Source organism: Rhinolophus sinicus, linkage group LG10 (assembly GCF_036562045.2).
Source record: "Rhinolophus sinicus isolate RSC01 linkage group LG10, ASM3656204v1, whole genome shotgun sequence".
NCBI classification, from domain to species: Eukaryota; Metazoa; Chordata; class Mammalia; order Chiroptera; family Rhinolophidae; genus Rhinolophus; species Rhinolophus sinicus.
The window spans coordinates 109,930,336-109,952,340 of NC_133759.1; the positions used below are offsets into that span (position 1 = coordinate 109,930,336).

Genomic DNA, 22,005 nt, shown 5'->3' on the forward strand with positions numbered 1-22,005 from the left:
GGCCAGTTCCCGGTGAACATGGGCCTCCCTCAGCAGAGGGCTGCGGGAAGCGAGTGCGAAACACAGCATCCTCTCTCTCTGGGAGGAGGAAAGAGGGAGGACAGTGGCTTAACGGGAAGAGAGAATGCAGGAAGGGAGTAAAAACATTACTCTTCTCTGGGACTAGGAGGCATGACTTCCCCAGGAACAGAAGAAGTTGCTCTCATGAGCTCCGGAAAACAAGGAAACACACATATAAATACACACATACACATACATACATGCATACAAATACACACACATACACACATACACACACATACATACATAAATACACACACACACACACACACACCCGAGTGCGGTGCAGAGCCCTCCGCACTGAGGCCGGAGGCACACGTCCAGGGCAGGCCCCAAGCAGCGCAGCTGCTGGACGAGTGTCCCCACTCCGTCTCCTTGGCTGTGACAGGCAGTGTCCTGGTGGCAATGCTGGGGCTCAGCAATGACACAGAGCATTTTGTACCACAAACCATATAGAGACAAATTTCTCTCCGAGATGCTATTCTGTGGGTCAGGGAAATGACAAAGAAGAGGAACGCGTGCGTGGGCACACACCCCGGAACAGGGGTGAGGGGGCCCTTCACCAGGGATGGAGAACGGAAGGCGACGTGGCGCTGCCACTAGTGAGCCCACAACCCAGTGAGCTTTGACACGTCTGAACATTCTGGAAACAAACACACTTCAGTGAGAAACTAGGAACAGAGGTGGCGGCCACGAGCATGCCAAGGGTGGCTGGAGAGAGATTCAAATCCTTACATTATTCACCTTAAACGTAAGGCTTGTTTTGAAGAATGGCAGCTATGCAGCTTCATCCGGTGACCAAGACCCAGAGTAGCCAGTCCCTGTGGAGGAGCCCGAACCCCACGCAGTCTTGTTTTCCCAGGACCTTCTCTAAGCTCACCTCTGGCCCTGTGTTTATCTTACATGACTCAAGACAAAGGTGCCAATGAGGTGTGCAGGTTTCCCCACACTGACTCAGCTCATAAAGCTACCAGGTCAGATACCACCCAGCGATTCCACTCCTGGGTCTGCGCCCAAAAGAACTGGAAGCGGGGTCTCAAAGATACCTGCACCCCACGTCCACAGCAGCGCTGTGCACAGGCGCCAGGAGGCGGGAGCAGCCCGGTGTCCACTGACGGGTGAATGACAGACAAATGCGGTCCCTCCACACAGTGGACATTACTCGGCCTTAAAAGGAAGGACACTGACCCCTGCTACAGCGTGGATGGACCCTGAGGACACTGCTGATGAAACCAGCCCGTCACAAAGGACACACTGTGTGATCCCACTGACATGAGGACCTAGGGGTCACATTCACAGAGACAGAGACTAGGAGCGTGGGGGAGGGGCTGGGGGAGGAGGATGGGAAGTTAGGGATTAATGGGGACAGTGTCAGTTTGGGAAGATGGAAAGTTCTGGAGACAACTGTGGTGACGGCCACACAACGTGAATGTGCTTAAGGCCCCTGAACTGGACACCTAAAAATTGATTAAAAAGGTAAATTTTGTTATGTGTATTTGACCACAAAAAATACTGGGGGAAAAGTTACCGTGTCAGAAGAAAGGTCTTCGTTATCCTTTCTGGTTTCTTCCTGCTCTGTCTTTCCCCCCAAGCAGCAGAAACAGCGGTAGGCTCTGGTGGGAGCTTGTCCTACGGACCATCTGAAGAAGCCCCTTTGTGGTCCCTGAGCGGGCCTGGACCCCAGGAGAACGTAAGGTAAGGAAGGTGCTGTCTCCGCACATCTCAGCCCTGCCCCTCATACCAAAAAGACCAAAGAAAACGACAGCGCCTGTTCCCTGCAACGGGCCCCGTTCCCCGTCACCAGCACCTCCTATCTGTCCTTCACCCCACCCAGCGTATGGACCCTTCTCTGCAGTGCACTGGGGTCACCTGCTGACTGGCCCCCAGGCCCCTGCCATCCACACTCTGACACCACACTGCCCCAAAGTACCCAAATTCCTCCATCCAAAAACCTCCATGGCTCCCTGTTGCCTCCAAAGTGAAATCCTAACTCTGGGGCCTGAGGTCAAGGCTGCCAGGCTCCACTCTCCACTAGCCCTCCTCTAAGCACATGCGACCCCTTCCCACCCATGGGGAGGCAGGGAAACGCACCAGGCCTGCAATAGACCCGGATCCAAACCCTGCCTCTACCTAGTCTCTGCCACTGGGTGCCCCCCACCAACCCCCTGAGAAAAGGACACTAACACATGGGCTTCAGAGATAAAGTGACACATGGACATCCTCAACAATAAACGCCGTGTACCGCGTGCTGCTCACATACACCCTGCACTTTTGCTGGGGTCACGCACCTGTCTGACCGGCAACGCCGTATCCATCCTCAGGCTGAGCTCAGGTGCCATCTTCCTCAGGAAGCCTGCCTCACCTCACTCCTCTGATGCAGACCTTGGAGGCGCTCAGCCCTCTGGCCTGGGATCTCATGTCACACTTCAGGCCACAGAGTCCCCCCGAGGCAGAGCCACCTTGCCGTCTCGGTGACCTCCAGCCCAGCGTACAAGGTGCCGCAGACAACTGTGTGAACAGGCGTCCTGGCAGACATGCAAAGTGACGATGGCTCTTCAGACAAGTGTTCTGAGACTGGGCTCTGCAAGTCTGAATACCTGTTATGCTAGTTTTATAAAAAGAAGGGGGACTTCAAAGGAGGCAGGTGGTTTCTAACACCGCAGGACCCCGAGTGCAAAATGAGCTGCTCACCTCATACCCAGAGGACACATGCTCAGACAAGACAGCAAGAGAGAGGAGACACGAGCGAAGGCTTCTAAGCCCACTGCCAGCTCTTCAGGAACTGGGCGTCGAGGACCCAATACTACAGATGGCTACACGGGAGGCCCAAATACCACAAAATGACTGCACACTTCTCACCAATTACCCGTTCACAGCAAAAACCACAAAGGAGTTTGAACCAGGTATTCAGAAAGAGCCTTCCTGGACTAGCAGATGGCGTTACCAAGTCAGGACCACCGATCCCGGTGTCAGGGACGTCCTCAAGGGCGGACGTCATAGGAGCTGAGCCCAACCAGCCAGGCCTGCAATGGAAACCACGTGGAGCTTTGCCTTGCTGGAGGCACAGACTCCTACCCACACCATCCCCGCCACTGCAAGTCCTACGCCCACAAAAAGGAACCGCTGGCCTTGGAATCCTACCTCTGCAACTGTGACCTCGAAGCACGGCTTACCTTTGGCTCGAGCTCAAACATAAACCCTATGTAACCACTTTCCCTTTTCTGCTATATCCCCAAATAAAAGAGCACTCGCTTTGGAAGCACCTGTCTGTTACGCTTTAACAAACGCAGGTCAGGTCTGATTTCCAACTGGGGTTCCTCCTTTCAGCTGAAGACAAGCACAAAACGTCCCCTCCCTGAGTTGACTAACCACCAGCCGCTACATCACACAGAGCCCCCTACTTTGTGCCTTTCGCGCTCCACCAGAATAACCACAGAACAGTCAAAAGGAGCAGATGTGACATTTACTCTGTCATTTCCTCTTCCCCTTCTCATATTAAATATCTGAAATATATTAATCTTAAAAAACAATATTAACACAGTACTCAATGCATACAGGCGGTGGAGTAAACAATAAGTCTAGATTGCAAAATCGTCGGTAGTTTTTAAAACCGGAGTGTGGGTGTGGTCCGCTGCAGGGTTTTCAGCTGCCCTGCCAACTTCTGCCACGTGTTAAACTGGGAGGGAAAAGAGGCCATAAAAACTGTATGTGGCAACCCATGGCTGCATCCTCGGGGAGATGGCGGCGGTGCAGCAGACCCTGCAGTGTTTTAAAGTAACAATCCAAGCACGCTGTTTTATTGTTTTTTTGGTGATCGCCACGTTCCCCTAAGGCCTTCAGTCTCTAAGGAGGTTTTCGGGCTTGGGGTAGCCAAAGAGAACAAAGTCGGCTTCGTAGAGCTTGTAAAGCTGCCGCCTCCAGGCCAGGGGGATTTGGGCAAACCAGTCCTCCTCCCAGCTGCTGGCAGTTCGGTTCCGGTAACTCGGGGGGAAGTGGAGCAGCTTGTCCACCTTCAGCAGCCTGAGCAGCTGGGCGGCGTCCTGGTCCAGCGTCTCCAGCTTCCCCACAAAGTCGTAGTCGATCTGGCAGGGGTGGCACAGGCGGTGCACCTGCCGCCAGTGCTCGTTGAAGGGCGCCAGCTTCTCGGTGTGGGGGTCCAGCAGGTACTGGATGAAGTTGCTGAACGACACCTTGAGGCCGGCGCTGAAGGCGTCGCGCACGGAGGCCGGCAGGCTGGTGTGGTTGGAGTACATCCTGAGCATGGGGATGGCGAACTTGCGGTAGAACTCCTCGTTCTCCAGCTCGAACTTGCTGCGGAAGGCCGAGATGAGGCGCACGAACGGGTCGCGCACGAACAGGAACTTGGTGTACTTCTTGAGCTTGACCTTCATGAGGTGGCGCGAGAACCTGCCGTAGCGCCGCCAGAACTTGTTGAAGGTCAGGTGGGTGCTGGAGTTGTGCACGTACTCCCGGGGGATGTCCAGCGGGTCGCGGTAGGGCGCGCCGCGGTCCAGCAGGCTCTCGCTCAGGACGATCATCACGCGCTTCCAGTTGGTGCAGGCCACCTTGGGCACGTAGCAGTAGATGACGCCGTGGCGGTCGTCCACGATGAGGTGGTTCAGCTCGTAGTTGGGGATGTCGTCGAAGGAGCGCCCCTTGCTGGGGAACACGAAGCTGGCGTTGGCGCACAAGTCCCGCAGCGCGCTCCTGCGTTCGGCCTGCCGCCCGTCGGGGTCCGGGCTCTGCTGGGCGTCGTGCGTGGACCAGTCGTAGCCCCGCACGCTCTCCTCCAGGTTGCCGAGCGCAGGCTTGCCGGACGCCGGCGGCGGGGGCGCCTCCGTCTGCTTCCCGGACGCAGCAGCCGCCCCCTTGGGGCCCGCGCCCAGCAGCTGCTCCAAAACCTCGCCGACGTCCGCGGCCAGCTCCCGCTCCGCCCCTCGCCCGGGGGTGGGGAGGGGCTCCAGGGGGTGTGGCCTGGAGAAGGACGTGTGCAGGTAGAAGTAGGCGGTGCCCACGTTGTCCCAATAGACGATGATCGCGAGGATCATGAGCACGGAGCCCAGGACCAGCCACAGGCCGAAGAGCCGCGTCTGGGTCATTCTGTCCCCGGTGGGCGGGGCCCTGCCGCCTGGATCCTGTCACTTCAGCTTCATGTAGAGGCTGGACACTGGGCTCAGGAACCTGGAAAGGCAATGAACAACAGCTAGGTTAAAGATGAGAGCGCGGAAAGGCTGTCTCTCGCCTCTCGGATTCTCATGGGACCGCGATGGCCGCTCACATCCTCCTTCCAGTGGCCGGTAGTCTCCCTGCCCCGCCAGCCTCCACACGGTGAATTTGCTTAGGCTGCCCCATCAGGACCGGCAGCTTCTCCTTGTAGTGACCAACGCTGCTTACAAGGCCCAAAAGGCCGCGTGTGACTGACAAGGTGACTGGAGGTCCTTCATCGCTGCACCAAAAAGAGGGGGAGGCCTGACAGACCCCTCACTGGGCGGCAATGCAGAACCCTGCGAAGAGCCCCCCACCTCCGCCCGCCCAGGATGAGAGCACGGAGGATGAAACAAAAACAGGGCAACAAGAAGGTTCAAGCTTCGTACAAACTACGTACAGGTTAGACAAATGTTAAAGACCCCCATCCCTGCCAAATGAAACTCTTTTGCCTTGAAGACTTAATCCAATAAGCACGTGGCTGACATGCGCTGGGCACTATCCCTGCCCCTCCATCTGGGAAGGGCGGAGCTCACACGGGCTTAGCAGGGGCCTGAAGCCCAGGTCAGTGGGGACGGGGTGCAGTCCACCCCCCAGGCTGCTGAACATGGGCCCACGTGAGAGCCTTCCCAGTTCTAGGAGCACCGTCAGTCGTCCCTGAGGATGAGCCAGAGGGCAGCAGATCCACGACTGGGGAAAGGTGGCGTGATCTTCAAAAACAAAAGGAGGGAGAGCGAAGGGGGGACAGGTGCCGAGTGATGGCTGTGAACCTCAGCGGGTGTGCACGCCCAGTCTACAGGCAGGGTCGACCAGCGGGCCCAGCCGGCTTCGGTGGGCAAAGCTTGCGCGTGGAGAAGTGCAGGCAGACGATGATGGATCTGTAGCTGCTTTACAACTTCCATGAAAGGCTGTTGTCGACCAGCAGTCAGTATCAATGCCAGAAAAGCCAGAGGACTGCAGCCTTGGCCGTCATGCTCGACAGGGGTTCTGAGCACCAGTTCTGTCCCAGGTACTAGGGCTATACCAGGGAAGAAGACAGTGACCACTGCTTGACTGCAGAATGCTAATTAAGTCGTAGGTAACCCCGGTGGGGATGCTGGCTGAGAGATTAGGTGACAGGCACCACCTACAATGCCTTACCTGGTTCCAGGCCTGGCTCCAGCCAGATGGAGCGGCCCCATTGCTCCCAGATCCACCCTCTCACAACTGAAAAAACTACAGACAAATGCAATCCACAAGCACAGGAAGACTGAAAGGAGGAGAGTCTAGGAACCTGGGGACTTGCTGTGAGGCCAATGGTGAGTTTGCAGGGTTCCTTCTTGTCTCCCATGCGTCCTGCACAGCCAACAGCACAGCAAAAAAAAAGCCCGCTTCCAAGAAGAGTCCCGCCTAGGGTGGGAAGGGGTGGCCGTGGCCTTGGCCAGGGAGCTCTGCCCTGCCACTGGCTCCCGGGAGGACTCTCTGTGCCCTTGGAATGTCCTGCCTACGAGGAGTCTCTGTTGACCTGGGGCCTTGACTGCAGCGCACGGTCTAACCATGGGACTTAGGGTGGGGGCTCTAGGTCACACACTGTCTGGAGAGGTTGGAGCCTGAGGTTAGCCACGTGGGGGAGGGGGGGCAACACATCTATGTGACGAAACTCCGATAAAGACTCTGGACACTGAGGCTGGGAGGGCTTCCCTGGTTGGCAATACTCCGCATGTGTTGTCACACGTGGACGCTGGGAGGAGTCAGCACTGTCCACGCCTCCACGGGGAGGGGATCCCTGCCAGCTCCACGGGAACCATCCTGGACCCTGTCTCACGAGGCTCTGCCTTTGGCTGAACGTAATCTGAGTCCTTTGCTGTCATAAACACAGCTGTGAGTATGACAGCTCAGTGAGCTCTGAACCCATTGAGCAAATGATCCAACAGGAGGGAGGTCTTGGGGACACGCCCCTCCCCCGCACTCTCTGTCGGCGTCAGAAGTGAGAGAGGTCTTGGGAACTGTTCCTAACTTCACGGTGACCTAACAACAGAAACATCTTCTTGGCAACACCCATTCTACTTAGGCCAACACCAGCGGAAAATCACCCACACCCAGTTTCAGCAGGGCTGAGCGGAGCTAATGTTCCACCCTCCACCTGCCCCACGGACACAAGCAGCACACTCCTGTCCCCCATCGGGCACCAGGCGCCGTTGGCAGGCAGAGCAGGCATGTGGGCTTCCGTCTGGCAGACACTCCGCCCCAATGAGAGGTGCCTGTGGAACCGAGCGGGGAGCTGACCTCCCACCCCAGCCCATGGGCGCAGGTGGTGGGCGCTCTGCTTCCCCTGCCAGGGTGGACTCAGTGGGGTCTAGTGGGGAGCTGAGCCTGCACCCCAAACCCACCCCGTATCACTGGCATGGACTGAGTGGTAGGAAGTGGGGTTAGTTGACATTGCACTTCCTGCCCGCCCCCAGGATGGAAAACATTAGCTGAGCAAATAGTAATCAAAAGAGGTCACCTGCTGGGTTGAAGTGCCCAAAGCGCCTGTGAGATCCCCCAGCCAGGGTGGGACTCAGCAGTGTCTTCTGCCAGGCCCTTTGCCCTACACAGTCCAATCCCCAAGCCACCAGCTCGGTATCTGACCCACCCCGCCACCGAGACTGGAATCTGGATTCAGAAACATGAACGACAGGTGGGTCAGATGGGCTGAAAACAAGAGCGTGACATTGAAATGGGAATAATGTTAAGCGGTCCACGTAGGTCAAAAAGAATCACCTGTATGGGACAGAGCCGCTTCGGGGCTGGACACAAAGCAAGAAGGGATGAGGTGAACAAAAGAAGCGCATGTGGTGCCTGTTCCCATGACCCCCTGGGCGGGGGTCACTCTGCACAGTCAGCCACGTGCTGGTGACACACCGCTTTGCCTGGACTCTACATTGTCGCGTCCCACGCGAGAGTTGTGGGGAGCGAGGAGGGCAGCGCAGGGTTAAGAAAAGACCGTAGCCATGAATAGAGTTTAAGCAGACCAAGGGACCCCCATCAGCTTTTGTTAGTCAGGTGGGCAAGCAAAGGAGGTAAAGCTTGTCAATCTCAAGGTCTGTGAAGTCTATGCACCATAATAGGAAACTGATTCAAGCCCATCACCCTTGCCTGCAGGCAGCTGGACCTATGAGTCTCAATGTCCCCAAGGGACAAAACCTATATGCACATGAATAGATGGAGAACACACCATTGAATCACTTCCCATGCAGGTTTTGGGAAGGAATGCAGCCGCAGGCAGAGGCTCTCCTTAGCCTGGGGGAGATGGGGGGCTGTGCCCACCTCTATGAACCCCGTGGGTTCTCCTGTTGGTCCCCACTAGGCTCCGCCTGTCTTAGGATGCTTTCCACGTGGAAAGTCAGACCCGTCATTGGCTGACCAGCCATCTTTCTGGGTCCAAACAGGGAGACATAAGGTGCAAACACGAAGGTCTAGCAAAGTCCCTGAAAGGATCCGTCGCACAGACTCTCCTTCCTTTGGGGGCAGGTACGAGGGGACAGACGGGTAGGCGGCTGCGTGGCCACACTACATCACACACTATATACCGGTTCTACATTAGAAAGGTAATAACTGCATTACAGAAACCAAGAAATATCCTGGTGAAATATCCGGCTTGTCTCTTCTTACACAACTGCTGCTGGCAGTTTCGCTGGTTCCCTTTGAGTGTGTGCGTCGTGGGTGTGAGTGGAATAAGAACAAGGAACACTGCACCACTTTTAATACCTCTTTAATGGCTATAATCACACAATTTAAAGCTTATTTTTAAAATTAGATCATAAGTACCCACGTCGTTGGCATTTTCAAGACCATCCCTTCTCTGGGATGTTAGTGCACAGTTTCTTGAGGTGAAAGTGAAACCGTATTTTTTAAAAAAAGGAAAAAGTAACTTAAAATGTCTAACGATTTGAGAGATCGGTTTCCAATTTTAAGGTCAAGACTAACGAGCAGTGTGAAGACGGAGTAAGTCACAGCGTCACCTCCGAGGACACAGGCACGTGCCACAGACCAAGGACCGTGCCGTCACCCATGCAGTTAGAACCGCTAAAAACCAGATGAGTGAGTGACCGGCCTGACAATCCAAGTACCTTGGCTGATTTTTCAGCCAAGAAGGAGCAGATGCTCACTGACAAATGCCAGCACCCACAACCTTTCCTAAAGACTCCGACCCACTTTACTAATAGTCCAGTAAGACTTAGTTCAATTGTAAGGAAAAGACATGGTCAAACATTTTGAGGACAACCCCAAGGTATATGTCGATAACACCTTTGCAGTAGCAGCTGCCGTTTAACGAGCTCCTAGTGTGGCCCAGGCGTAAGACGAGCGTTTCACACATCTACGTCACTTCTTCACGCCCTCACACACACCACGGACAGCTGAGGAAACTGAGGCTCAGACACGTCCAGTCAACATCTGAATTCAAGTCTGACTCCCCACACACTCCCGCAGCCTTCTGACTGTTACAAGCGCTCCCTCTTCTAAACAGCTTTATTGAGGCGTAACACTGACACAACAAGCTGCCCTGATTTACAATGGACAATTTGCTGAGGTTGACGTTGGATGCACCGGGCCACCATCACCACAATCACAGAGAACCCATCACCTTCCAAACTCACTCGTGCCGCTAACCCTTCTCCCCACCGCTCCTGTCCCTTCCAGCAATGCGGATCGTTTGCTGCCATTATAAATGAGTGCAAGTTTCTCATTCAGACTTCCATCTGGTCAACAGAAGGACCTGGAAAGATGGTGCCTCCTTGGAAGTTCAGACAATGATGTTTGTGTCAGTCACAAACAGGCAAGGGTTTCCTGGCTCCTGTGACCCAAAGGACATAGAGGCATTGGTCCTCGAGGCACACAGCAGCTAACAGGGCAGCAGCTGTGGCCAGATGGTTCCCTCAGCGCTGAAGCCAGCGGGAACCAGCCCTTCCGCCCTGCGCCCGGGAGGGCAGAACAGACTCGCGGCACATTTCTGCAACTGTCCTAAGCGTCTCAAGTTCAAAGAAAGCGTCTTCTTTCAACAAGATGTTTAACTCCATTAAAGTTGCTCTAATGTTTTCCTTATTTGGTGTATTAGCACTAAACGTTATAATCTTTTGGTCTTTAATACATTTAACGCCTAAGGTTTTGTTCTTACTTGGTGACCTACTTAGTATGACTGGGCATGCCCAAGTGCTCAGGTGTGGAATCGGGGCCCACGTTCGGGTCCCACCATCACTCCCTTGCCCAGGCCCAGCAACAGGTCACGTGCTGCCCTCCCGCAGCTCTTCCCTCATCAGCGCAGGGATTTTTAAAACAGCGATTAAATTAACTAATTATGAGACTCGTAACTCACACCATGTAGACAGAGCGCACAGCGTGACTGGTGCAGCCCCCCTTGTGCAGTTTCACGGGAAGTTACCAGGGTGTAAACTGGTCATGTGCTGAGCACAGACGCCACACAGCGGGGAGAGGGCCCAGCTCCAAGAGTATCAGTAAATACCCCTGGATAGTGGGCATTTGGGAGAATCTGACTGACTTCTTTATATGTGGTTGCCTTTACTTAAATTTGTTTTATTTACGTTAAGCATTTATTATTTCTTACTATCAGAAAAAGAATTTCCTTTTAAAGAAGACGCACAACAGTAAAATATTAAGGCATCAACAACAACAAAAATTTGACAAATTGGATTTCACGCAAATAAAAATTTTTTTGTGCATCAAAAGACACTATCAACACTGTGAAAAGGCTCCCACAGAATGGGAGAAAATGTCTGCAAATCACATCTAATAAGGAATTAATATCCAGAACAGAAAGAACTCACAATATTCAACAAGAAAAAAAAATTTAACCGAATTCAGGAGCAGACATTTCTCCAAAGAAGATACACAAGTGGCCACTAAGCACATGACAAGATGCTCGCTCACCATGGCTGATCTCTGGGAAATGCAATCAGAACTGCAGTGAGATACCACATCAACTATTGCGGTGATTCCTATATACGTGTAACAAAAGAGAACAAGGACTGGTGAGGACGTGGAGAAACTGGAACCCCTGTGCACTGTTAACGGGATGGGAAGTGGCAGCTGCTGTGGAAAGCAGTATGGAGGGTCCTCAAATAATTAAACATACAATCACCATGTGACCCAGGAATTCCACTGCTGAGTCTATGCCCAACGTAAAGAATAGGAAGTGGTGTCTCAAAGAGATACCTGCACCCCATGTTCACAGCAGTGCTGTTCACAACCGCCAACACCTGGAAGCACCCAAGTGTCCACTAAAGAATAAATAAACAAAATGGGCAGGTACATACAATAGAGTATCATTCAACCTTAACAAGGAAAGACATTCTGACCTGTTACAACATGGATGGACCCTGAGGACATCGTGCTGAGTGAAACAAGCCAGACACAAAGGACACATCCTGTGCGGTCCCGAGAGTAAAATGCACAGAAACAGGAAGTAGATGGTGACATCAGGGGCTGGGGGAGGGGTGGGGTCACTGTTTAATGCGGACACAGTGTCAGTTAAGGAAGATGCAAACATCCTGCAGATGGTCAGTGGTACCGGCTCCACCACAGTGTGAGTGCACCTAATGCCACCGACTGGACATTTTTATGTGGTCAAAATGGTAGGTTTTGTGTTATGTGTTTTTACAGTAAAAAAAAAAAAAATGGGGGAAAAAATGAATTGGAGCTGTAACAGGGGACTTGGAGGAATTCCCAACAGGTGCTGAACAAAAGCCAAATGCAGGTCAGTGTGTTTGAAAAATAAATACAGGCCTTGCTATGGGAGAGACTGTAACACAGGCTACCTGTGGGCCGGGGGCTGAAGCCCCCACTCACCTCACAACTGTGAGCGGAAGCGCCACAGGCTGATGACCTGCAACGCACGACACAGCTAAAGTTCTGAAACTGTGTACCGGGCTGGGGGGTGGGAGCGCATGAGAACAGGACAGGGGTCCCCCCCGCCAGGGCCCAAAGCCCCGACTCTGGTTCCTCGCAGGGCACTGTCCCAGAAGCCTGGCCTCCCTCTGGAGATCCTGCCATGGGACCCCTGTGCATCGGTGCAGCCCTCCCAGGATTTTCCAAATCAAGGTGCGGGCACCTAAGCACTGAGCTGAGGCAGCACTGGCGTGAGGCTGAGGCCATGTTCAGTTTTAACATCAAAGCACAAGGGCGGTCCCTTGTGTTGTCATTTCTAACCTCAAACACACCGCAGAAACAGCAGTTGTGGAAACAAGCGGCCGAGTGTACTCAACGCCTGTGAGAGCAGTCCTTTGAAAGGGAAGGACTGGGTACTTGACAACATGCGTGGATCCCAAGTTCAGTGTCTCAGAACTGCAAAGAGAAGAGAGGAGAGGATGCCGACCAGAGAGCACAGCCCCCGTGGCTTCCTTTGCAGAGGGGAGGCTGTGGGCAGCACTTCACTGCCTAAGGGCGGGGGAAGCCAGGTGAGAAGACACAGGTGAGAACTGAAGCCACGCCCCTGACTGCGGTGAAGCCTGTTGGGGACAGCACTGACCTCATACAGGGACTTTGCATGATTTGCAGGCATAAATCTCCCACTACTTCAAAGGCAGTCGACAAGACGCCCTGCACATTTGGAGAAGCAGAGCCAGAGGTTTCCCAGAAGAAATGGTTTACCTTCGGCCTGGCACAGCAGGACTGCCAGAGCCTCATTCACAAGCTGCCTCTTTGGGGGCTAGTTTCCTACCAGGGTTTTGTCAAATGCCCTCATAGAGGCCACTGACAAAAGAATTAGGTTCCGTTTGAACCAAAGTGCCGTGGCTCGCAAGGTGGGGCTGTCACCCATCTCTGTAGCACACAACACGGCAGGGTGTGAGGTGGAGCAGATTCGGCAGCCCCAGGAAGCAAGCGCCCCATGCTGGCTGCCCACGTGAGGCCGCTGGTCTGGAGGAGCCTGCCCACCAACAGAGGGCAAAAATCAGGGGGACGATAGGGTGGCCTGCGGCAGCCAGCTGGGGGCTGAGCCCCCACATTCAGGTGTGTCATCCCGATCTGGAAGAGGGCCACATGGCCAGACCGACAATAAGACCTGAACAGGGCATTTTCCACACTTTTATAGCAGAACTGACAGCTATGATAGGAAAGGTCAAGCGCTAGGTGCTGGTTCATTTGATGTGTGAACGTGACTGAGACACAGACTGGCCAGACAGCTGGTCACACGTTATCCTAAGTTTATATGGCGAGGCAAGAGAGCCCGAACGGCCAACACGATTCTGAAGGAGGAGGACGACGTGGGAGGACGGGCGCCACGACTTCAGGACTCGCCACAGCTACAGGAGTCAGGACGGCGAGTCAGGTGCTGGCGGCAGAGGAGACAGCAGATCAAAGGGACGGAGCCCAGAGCCCAGAGACTGACCCACTAACTACAGGCGCCTGCTCTTTGACAAAGGAGCACGGGCGACACCGTGGAGCAGAGACGGTCTCCTCAGCAAACGGTGCTGGACGACTGACATCCACGTTCTAAAAGGACAAGTGCAGACAGACCTACTCCCTTCACAGCAATGAGCTCAGAACGGATCCTAGACCCAAGTGCAAAATGCAAAACCATAGAGGATCACGTAGGAGAAAACCTACATGGCCTTGGCTGTGGTGATGCCTTTTAGACACAACACCAAAGACAGGCTCCATGAATGGAAGTGTCCGCACCAACAAGACCCGTACGAGAATGTTCACTGCAGCTTCCTTCAGAACAGCTACCGCCTGCAGACACCCCAGAGGCGCAGCAGCAAGGGAGCGATGTTCTCCTTCGGCAGAAGGCCGCTCAGCGGTAAGAGAGCGCATGCTGCTCGGATCAGTACACGCGACAACGTGGTGAATCGCCCAGGGGTCACGCCAAGCAGAAGACCCAGACGCAAAAGAGAACACACCACGTGATTCCTCTGATAGGAAGTCTTAACAAGGCAAAAACAGAGGCAGGACTCACAGACTGCAAAGGGCCAGAAGGAAACGGGGGTGGGAAGGTTCCAGGATACGGACTGCAGTGCTAGTTACACAGGGGGCACATCTGTCTGTATTCATTGAGCTGCACACTTAAAATGTGTGCATTTTACTGTGTGCAAATCATACATCAACACATTTGATTTCAAGGGAAAAAACCGTCAGCAGTCTTATGAGTCAGTCTCTAGAAGGTAAAATTTTCTCTTCAACATGAAGCCATGAGCGAGCTCTCGCCATTTCCACAACACAGAACAAAACACCAGCCCCGCAGGCCTACACAGGCATTTACAGCTTGGGAGGAAGCGGCCAGGAATTCTGAGGCAGCTCCAGTCTCTGCAGACAGGCCTGGGCCATCGCTCTAAGTCGAGTTTCAATTCCTTATCTACAAAAGCAGAACCACTGAGGCCAGAGCTCTCAGGACTATGAGAACGAGAGAGCAGGGGCTAACGCTGTAAAATGGGAGCGCACTTTCTCTACACTAGCCTTCCATCAGGCCCTCAGATATTTGCATCATTTAAATATAACATGCGATTTTTAGTATTCTCATGTTTTCGACCAACAGCCAGTTACCATCAGTCAAAGGAGACCATATACTATGTAACAACAATAGCTACCAAGCTTTCAAAAGTGCTGCTGTAAGGCCTTACACATATTTATTCAGTCCTCACACTAATTGTGATGAAACTGGGACAAAACAGCCAGGTAACTTGCCCAAGCCTACACAGCTAAGAAGTGTTCAGGGCTGGCATTCGAACCCAGACACGGGTCTCAGAGCCACCTTCCCAACCACGGCACACAACCAGCCTCAGCAGTACACGTTCGTTAATGCAGAATTGCTTGGTTTTTACTAGACACTCGGATTTTTATCACCTTTATTTCAGAGAGAATGCATGTCTTCTTGTCCAAATAACCAACTTCCGAGCATTAAAACAAGTGACATGACCTGCGTTAAGAAGTCCAAGAGTATTTCAAGTTTTATTTATTTATGCTACTGGCAAAAGGACCAGAAACTACAGACTTCTTTTCCAGCTCTGCAAACACTACGTCAGGCAGAGAATTCACTGTGGTTCCCATCACTGCAGTCGACAGAGCTTCGGAAACTTTCTGTTCGTGCTGTGGGCACTTACCCTGAGCCCACCTCGTCCAGCCTGGCATGATGCTCTGGTGCTGGACTCAAACCCCACTGTAGGGCAAATTTCCACTTGGTTCCACCAGCACTGCGGTGTATTGGCTTATAAAATGACTTCACTTGTATTCAGTTAATGCTGCAAACTCAATCCGACAGCATATCCCAATAAAAACGAGCAATAGATGGTCACATTGACGAGAATGACAGGGCGATGTACGTCCCAGAAGACGTGACTGGAAATGGAGCCCAAACGTGGCCTTTGAAGTATCCAACTTCCCCCCAGAGCTGGGCCCACAGCACAGACGGCTGACCTGTCACACGGGTCCCTCAGGCCCCGGCGTGACTCACACGTAGGTGGGACGCCAGTGCACACATCAGGACCCATATTCCCAACTAGACTTCACGCTCTTAGAAGACCGGGTCAGGTCTACGGAATCTATATTCCTCCCAAGACTCAAATATTTGATGGGTGGGATCTGACTCTCGAATCCAAATGATAACTCACTTCTCAGACGTAAGTTAATTCAAAGAAATTATTTCAATAGAAAATAATGACAATAACCTCACCATGATTCGTTAGGAAGCTGCTTGAGGTCTGACCTGAGAAGCACACCAGGCTCTAATCTCTCGGCCCCCACTGCCCCACCTCTACCCCAGCCTGGTCTGAGCTTCCTTCAGCCGTCATCTGCATTACCGACGGTGGCTGCCCACCAGGCCACCCAGCTTCGGCCTATAAACATTGCCAGCCCGGGAGCCATGGTCACCCTGTAAAGAGTCAGATTGCATCACAACTCTGCTCAAAACTCTCCGCTTATTAGTCCAAGTGGCTTCCCATCCCCAGTCCTTACTGGGCCTGTGACAAGCCTCTATGACTGGGATCCTGTGCCCTCGTCTCTCACTGCCCCTCACTGGCCCCACTCCAGCCACAACGGCCTTGCTGTTCATCCCCAACCATGGTCCCACCGCCTGGAGCACTCCCATCGGGGAGCCGGCTCAGTCCCAGCTTCGGCCAGTCTCTGCTCAAGCTCACCGCATCAGTGGGGCTTCCCTGTGCCTCCCAGCCCGCCCTCGCCAGCCCCCGTGTCACCTCCAGGACTGCACAGTCACCGCATGATTTGCTTGTTGTCTGTCTGTCTGCACTAGGGTGCAAATGTCTAGAAGGGAGACGGGACCGGTTATCACAGCTGTAGCTTCGAGGCTGAGAACAGTGCCTGGCATACGTGGTGTGCTAACAAAACCCAGAGAAACACAACTGGCCCTGATTTCATAATTCATGGAACTGGGTAACAGGTAAAGAAGGACTCATAATACTCTTCTCTCTACTTTTGGAAGTATTTAAAAATCCCTTTATAACAAGTTAAAAGAAAAAAAAAGCTAAAGAGCCAAATCTCTGACATGTGACCACGGCCAGGACACAGGAAACAGGGAACAATGACAATAATACAGAGGAAATAAGGACAAGTAAACTCTGACACACAAAGGGGCTGCTGACCGCCCTGGCGGTGCACAAACAGGCAAGGGGAGGCCTTCTTCCATTAGAGGCGGAAGTTCGGTGCGACTGTTTTTGTTTCCATCCATGTTACACATTTGTGTTACAGGATTAACTCGGTCTCGGTCTCAGGAGGGAGTTCGTGACTAACACAGCAGCCTCTTGCCCTCGGTCCCATTACCCACGTCCATCTTTCTCCCTCCTTCTTTTCAGCTGAATCTTCTGGTGTTCCCTCCGAGGGACCTGCAGTGACAGCCCGACTGTTCAGTTTGGACATCCTCTACCGGCGTCCGGCTCTGGCAGGAGGGGACACATAGTCTCTGTCCCGCTGTGGCCCCATTACACAGCCACGCCCTCTCATCCCACACCTTCTCCAGAAGGCATGTCATCGTTTCAACCAGAGCAATGTTCAATGTTTGCAGAAATCGTCATCACCGTCTACAGCTATTCACAGCTGAGCCTGGTAGGACTCCGTCGTTATTTTTTGTTTCCTGCACACGTTTACTTTCCCTGTAACTAATAACTTGGGTTTTCATTTGCTTTGCTCTCCATGGACTTATCACCAATCCAGCCCAACTGTGCTGACTACCTGAATTTCCTCTCCAGATTTCTCGTGCTTCGGGTGCTGGTCAATTTCATCTTCCCCTCCAAATCTCTTCGAGGGGCCTTTTGGCCAGCGGAGGTCACAACATGTCTGGTGCCCATGCCTGGTGCCCTGCTGGCATCCTAGCCGCTCCATCTCATCCAGTGGTGCTTTTCACCTCTCTTTGGAGGAAAACCCTGTCCTCTCTAGCTGTCTTTCTAGATTCACCATCTCATTTTGGGAGAGCACACCTGCCAGTCACTTCCTTAAAGGACATCAGAGGCAAGTTTTTGGAGCATGTCTGAAAATACCCTTATCCTAGCCTCCTTTGCCTGATTCACGATTGAAAATGTTCTCCTTCAGAATCCCGAAAGCCATGCTCTCTTGTCTTTCAGCTTCCAGTGTTGCTGCAGACGGGGCTCAGGGCTATTCTGCTTTATCCTGCGATGAGCTGTTGGTGGCTGTTTTTATTCTTTCTCCAGAAGCTAACGCAATCTTCTCTGACCCAGCTGAAATTTCACAACAACGTGCCTCGGAGTGGGTGTGTACGTGTCCCTCTCCATCTGAACCCTCCATTATCCAAATTCTGGAACCAGCAGCTTCAGAGGCACTTCCAAGTAAACCCCGTGTTTCCTAAACCCGCACTAGTCACCGCCGGAAGGTCGACGCCCCTCTCTATCCTAACTTGCTCCCCACACACTATATATCCGAACCGGCAGGTGACAGAGCAGGAGAGTGGAGCTTACCTGCATTTCATCCTCGCTGCTGGCTACTCAGTGCTCCTTCTACACAGAAAGTTTGGTTTCCAGGAAGTTATCTTACACCATTTTGCGGATGATTTCACCCCATTCTTTCTTACTGAAAACTCCTATTATGCAGCTGTCAACCTCCTGATCTGACCCTTAATTTTCTTCTTTCTCTCATTTTCCATCTTTTCGCTTTTTCGTTCACCTTCCTAAGTCCCCCAGCTTTATCTTTCACCCACAAACTGGGTTTCTTATTTCTGCCATTGTGTTTTTCCTATCCAAGAGATTTCGTTCTGGTTCTTTGAATTTTTCGGAGGGCATGCTGTTCTCATGCCAGACACATGCTATTTTCTCTTATGTCCACATACACACTGGTGACAGTGGCTTTTTCAGCCTTCTCCCTGCACATCCTCCACTGCCAAGTGTGGGCTATGGTCCCCACCTTCCAAGTCAGAGGGTTTCTTCACCAGTCTCTGGGTATCTCTTCCTATTTGGGGGGCGGGAGAGTAAAAGAACTTGGAAGCTTTGGACCTTGGGAGGGGGTTATCACTTCTGAACTTCAGTAGCAAGTGACGCAGTTGGGCCTCCTCACGGGGACCCTTGAGGTCACTATTTTAGGTCTTTTGTCTTGGGCTAGCTACTCACATTCTGCAAAGGCTCTTCCGTTCTCCTGCGTGGAGGGAAGCTTCACCCCGAGGTCTTCTTAGAGCAGGGCACACTCCCCATTCAGGTGTGCTGCTGTTTCGGGTTCTCTGAACAGTTACAGAAACTCCCCACCCCTCGGTTAACTGCAGGAAGTATTGAGTTACTGTGTCAGTTATCATTAGGCCTATCTGCTGACAAGTGTTTGGAGAACCACCAACCCTGGCGGTAGCCAGAAACCTACAAAGTAGGTATGAAACTAATGAATACTTTCTGAAGAGAAAGAGAAACAATTTTAAAAATTGAAACTGAAGATGTTTTTTTAAACAAATAACTAGCTGCATTTGTTTCCGTAGTCGCAATAACAAGTCTCTTTCCCACGAAGGGCACTTCAGCCTTCAGACCTTTCGGAAAGAGAATCACCCACACCCGTGGTGAATGTGAGGTAACAACAATAAACTGCATGACCAGTGTCAGCCAACTGACATGCTGCTCTTCTGCCACCTGTCCCTTCCATGCCAGCGTTCCCTGGGATTGCGTCCTTGGACTTTCTCTCCAAGAACACATCCCATCCAGGATGGCCCACAAACACCGCAAATTCTACCAGTGTAAAGAAGCGTTTTTGCCCCTCCCAGGGCAGACCTGCTCCAGCATTCCTCACGGCAGCCACCAGCTTCAGTCACCCCAGCAAGAAATCTCGGTTCATTTTTCCTCTCCCTTTTCTCCCAATCCACAGAGCGCCACTGACGTTCTCCAGCTTCTTTCCACCCGACACCCGTCTCCACTCTCTTGGCCACTGTCCTGGCTCCTCACCCTATGTGACTGTGCCCAGTTTGTCTCCATCTCCCCATACCCTGGGTCCATCCTTGTTCTCACTAGTGAAACACAGCTCTATCGCATCCCACCCAAAACCGGGACTGCTCCTCGCAGATGGATAAAAGTCCAAACACCCCAGCACGGCATTCAAGGCCCTTCCCTTCCCAGGCAGAAACCTCTTTCCAGCCTCAGCTTCTGCCCCAGTCCTCAAACTCCATCCCAGAACTAATACGAGGACTCTGCCCGCGACGTCCATGCACTTGCATGTCCCTGCATGTCTTGCTGCCTCCTCCGGAAACATTCTCCCACCCCTCATTCGCTCTGCGATGCCAAATTCCTACATCGTCTCCATCATGGAAAACTTCTCCAACACCAAGAAGCAAATAAACCTGGCTGCTCCCTCTTTCTTCACCAGTCACACTGTATTACAGCCAGGTGACCACACCACCAGCAGCTAGCCCAACCTGGCTTCTTGCAAACGATTAGATGCTCACTGTTTGCTAAATTGATGAACCAGGCGCACACTGAGTCACAGTGAAGAGTCCTGCTGGCCTGAAAATATCAGGCCGGGGCGGCCAATTAGCTCAGTTGGTTAGAGTGTGGTGCTGATAACACCAAGGTTGCTGGTTCGATCCCCGCATGGGCCACTGTGAGCTGTGCCCTCCTTAAAAAAAACACACCAAACAAAGCCCAAAAGAAAAACATCAGCCCAAAGTCCAGTAAACTAATCTGCACCAGGACTACACACCCGTGCAATTGCACGCAGGCCCTCTGTAAACTCACAGAAGTCCTACCACTTAACAATTTCCTAATGTGCCTGTTTTCGCTCCGTTCTCACCCAGGCACCCGCCCTGACTCACATTCCCAACAACACATGTTCACAGAGAAGGGCTAACCTGTGTCTGGCCGGGGGGCAGGTGAGGACCCGCTGAGCTGTTTCCCAGCGGCGCTCAGCCTGCACCCACACTTTAGGGGACAGTACCCTTCAAGAAGCAGTTGCATCGGCCCTGCTTACAATTCACACTCTCCTGCACCCCGGGTCCGCTGGGTCGCATAAAATAAATAATTTAACCATCACGGGCACACTGCGGCCTGTTGTGCTCCGTGCCAGACAGAACCCCGGCTCGAGCCAACGGTCTGTCAGTGATGACTTGGTGGCCAGGAGCCCAACTACAAGATATAAGTTCTACTGTTCGGACTAATACATGGCTTCCTCTCGCCCAAGAGGCAGAACCGAGCAAAGAGTCATTTGAGTGATGCTCTGCCACCACCCGCCTGTGTCCGCTGGCTCTGCCGTTACTGGTCTGTGGTCAGCAGGATGGGAAGCCAAGTTGGGGCGACAGGGAAATGACCACAGCCTGGGTGAGCCACCGAACTGGAGGGCCGGGGCTCCCTCTGCAAGGAGCTGGGTGGAGGAGCCTGTGCCGGGCGCGTCCAGCCCACTGGTCCCCAGGCAGGGACACTGGTGAACACTGCGGCATCTCTGTCGCTCAGAACAATGACTGATTTTCCTTCCAGACTCCCGAGCGGCCGAAGGACACCACCGACAAGCGTGCCAGGGGACACCCCACCCGCTGCCGTCCCTCAGCAGAGCCGGCGTGACACAGACCGGGCGGGGCCCAGCCCACCGCGGCGGCGACCCGTCCCGAGGGTGGTGGGCATCGCGGCGGGCGCCCCGTGCGCCGTCCGGGGTCTCCCTCATCCTGGCGAGGACGGGGGCTCAGAGAGGGTGGGAGCCGAGCCAAGGTCACACAGCAGCCGCGCCAGACCTGCCGGGCGGTCTAAGGGAGCAGGGACCCACCCCGCCCGCCGCGCCCCACACCGCGCGCCTCCACCCCGGCGCCCCTCACCCCGCGCGCCCTCACCCCGCGCGCCCCTCACCCCGCGCGCCCCTCACCCCGCGCGCCCCTCACCCCGCGCGCCCCTCACCCCGCGCGCCCCTCACCCCGCGCGCCCCTCACCCCGCGCGCCCTCACCCCGCGCGCCCCTCACCCCGCGCGCCCCTCACCTAGCCGCCGCCGCCGCTGCCGCCTTGCGACCGCGGACCCTCAGAGGCCGCCCCTCCGCCGGCCCCGCCCCCGCCCCCGGCTCCGGAGCCCTGCCTCCCGGTCCTCTTCTCGCGAGAAGTCGTGGCCGGCGGAGGGGCCACGAAGGCCGAGGGGTGCCCGTCCTCAACGCGCCTGCGCCCTCCGCACCTCCGCCCGTCCCTCCCCAGCCAGTGCCATGTGGCGCCGTATTTACGACCCGAGGTGGGCCCGCCCCCGGCCGCCGGGAGCCCCGCCCCTTTCCCAGAAGCCAATCCTGTTCCGCGGGCCCTGGCGTTGGCTCCGCCTCCAGCGGGAGCGTCCCACGCGGCTGACAGGCAGGCTGCCTCGCGGTCGGAGGCCCG

The 22,005-nt window shown here is 54.0% G+C and overlaps 1 protein-coding gene across 2 annotated transcripts; it reads right to left on the reverse strand.

Moving 5' to 3' along the window:
• Positions 1-3,508: 3,508 nt before the first annotated feature.
• CHST12 (carbohydrate sulfotransferase 12) lies at positions 3,509-21,775 on the reverse strand. Of its 2 annotated transcripts, none has more exons than XM_074314002.1 (2): positions 21,625-21,775; positions 3,509-5,241 (listed from the first exon to the last, which is right to left on the reverse strand). In XM_074314002.1, the coding sequence occupies exon 2, from the start codon at positions 5,157-5,159 to the stop codon at positions 3,897-3,899; it is 1,263 nt and encodes a 420-aa protein (XP_074170103.1). In that variant the 5' UTR covers positions 5,160-5,241; positions 21,625-21,775; the 3' UTR covers positions 3,509-3,896. The 2 variants fall into 2 exon arrangements, with proteins under 2 accessions (XP_074170103.1, XP_074170104.1); XM_074314003.1 differs by lacking the exon at positions 21,625-21,775 and adding an exon at positions 11,601-11,681.
• Between the last annotated feature and the right edge of the window lie 230 nt (positions 21,776-22,005).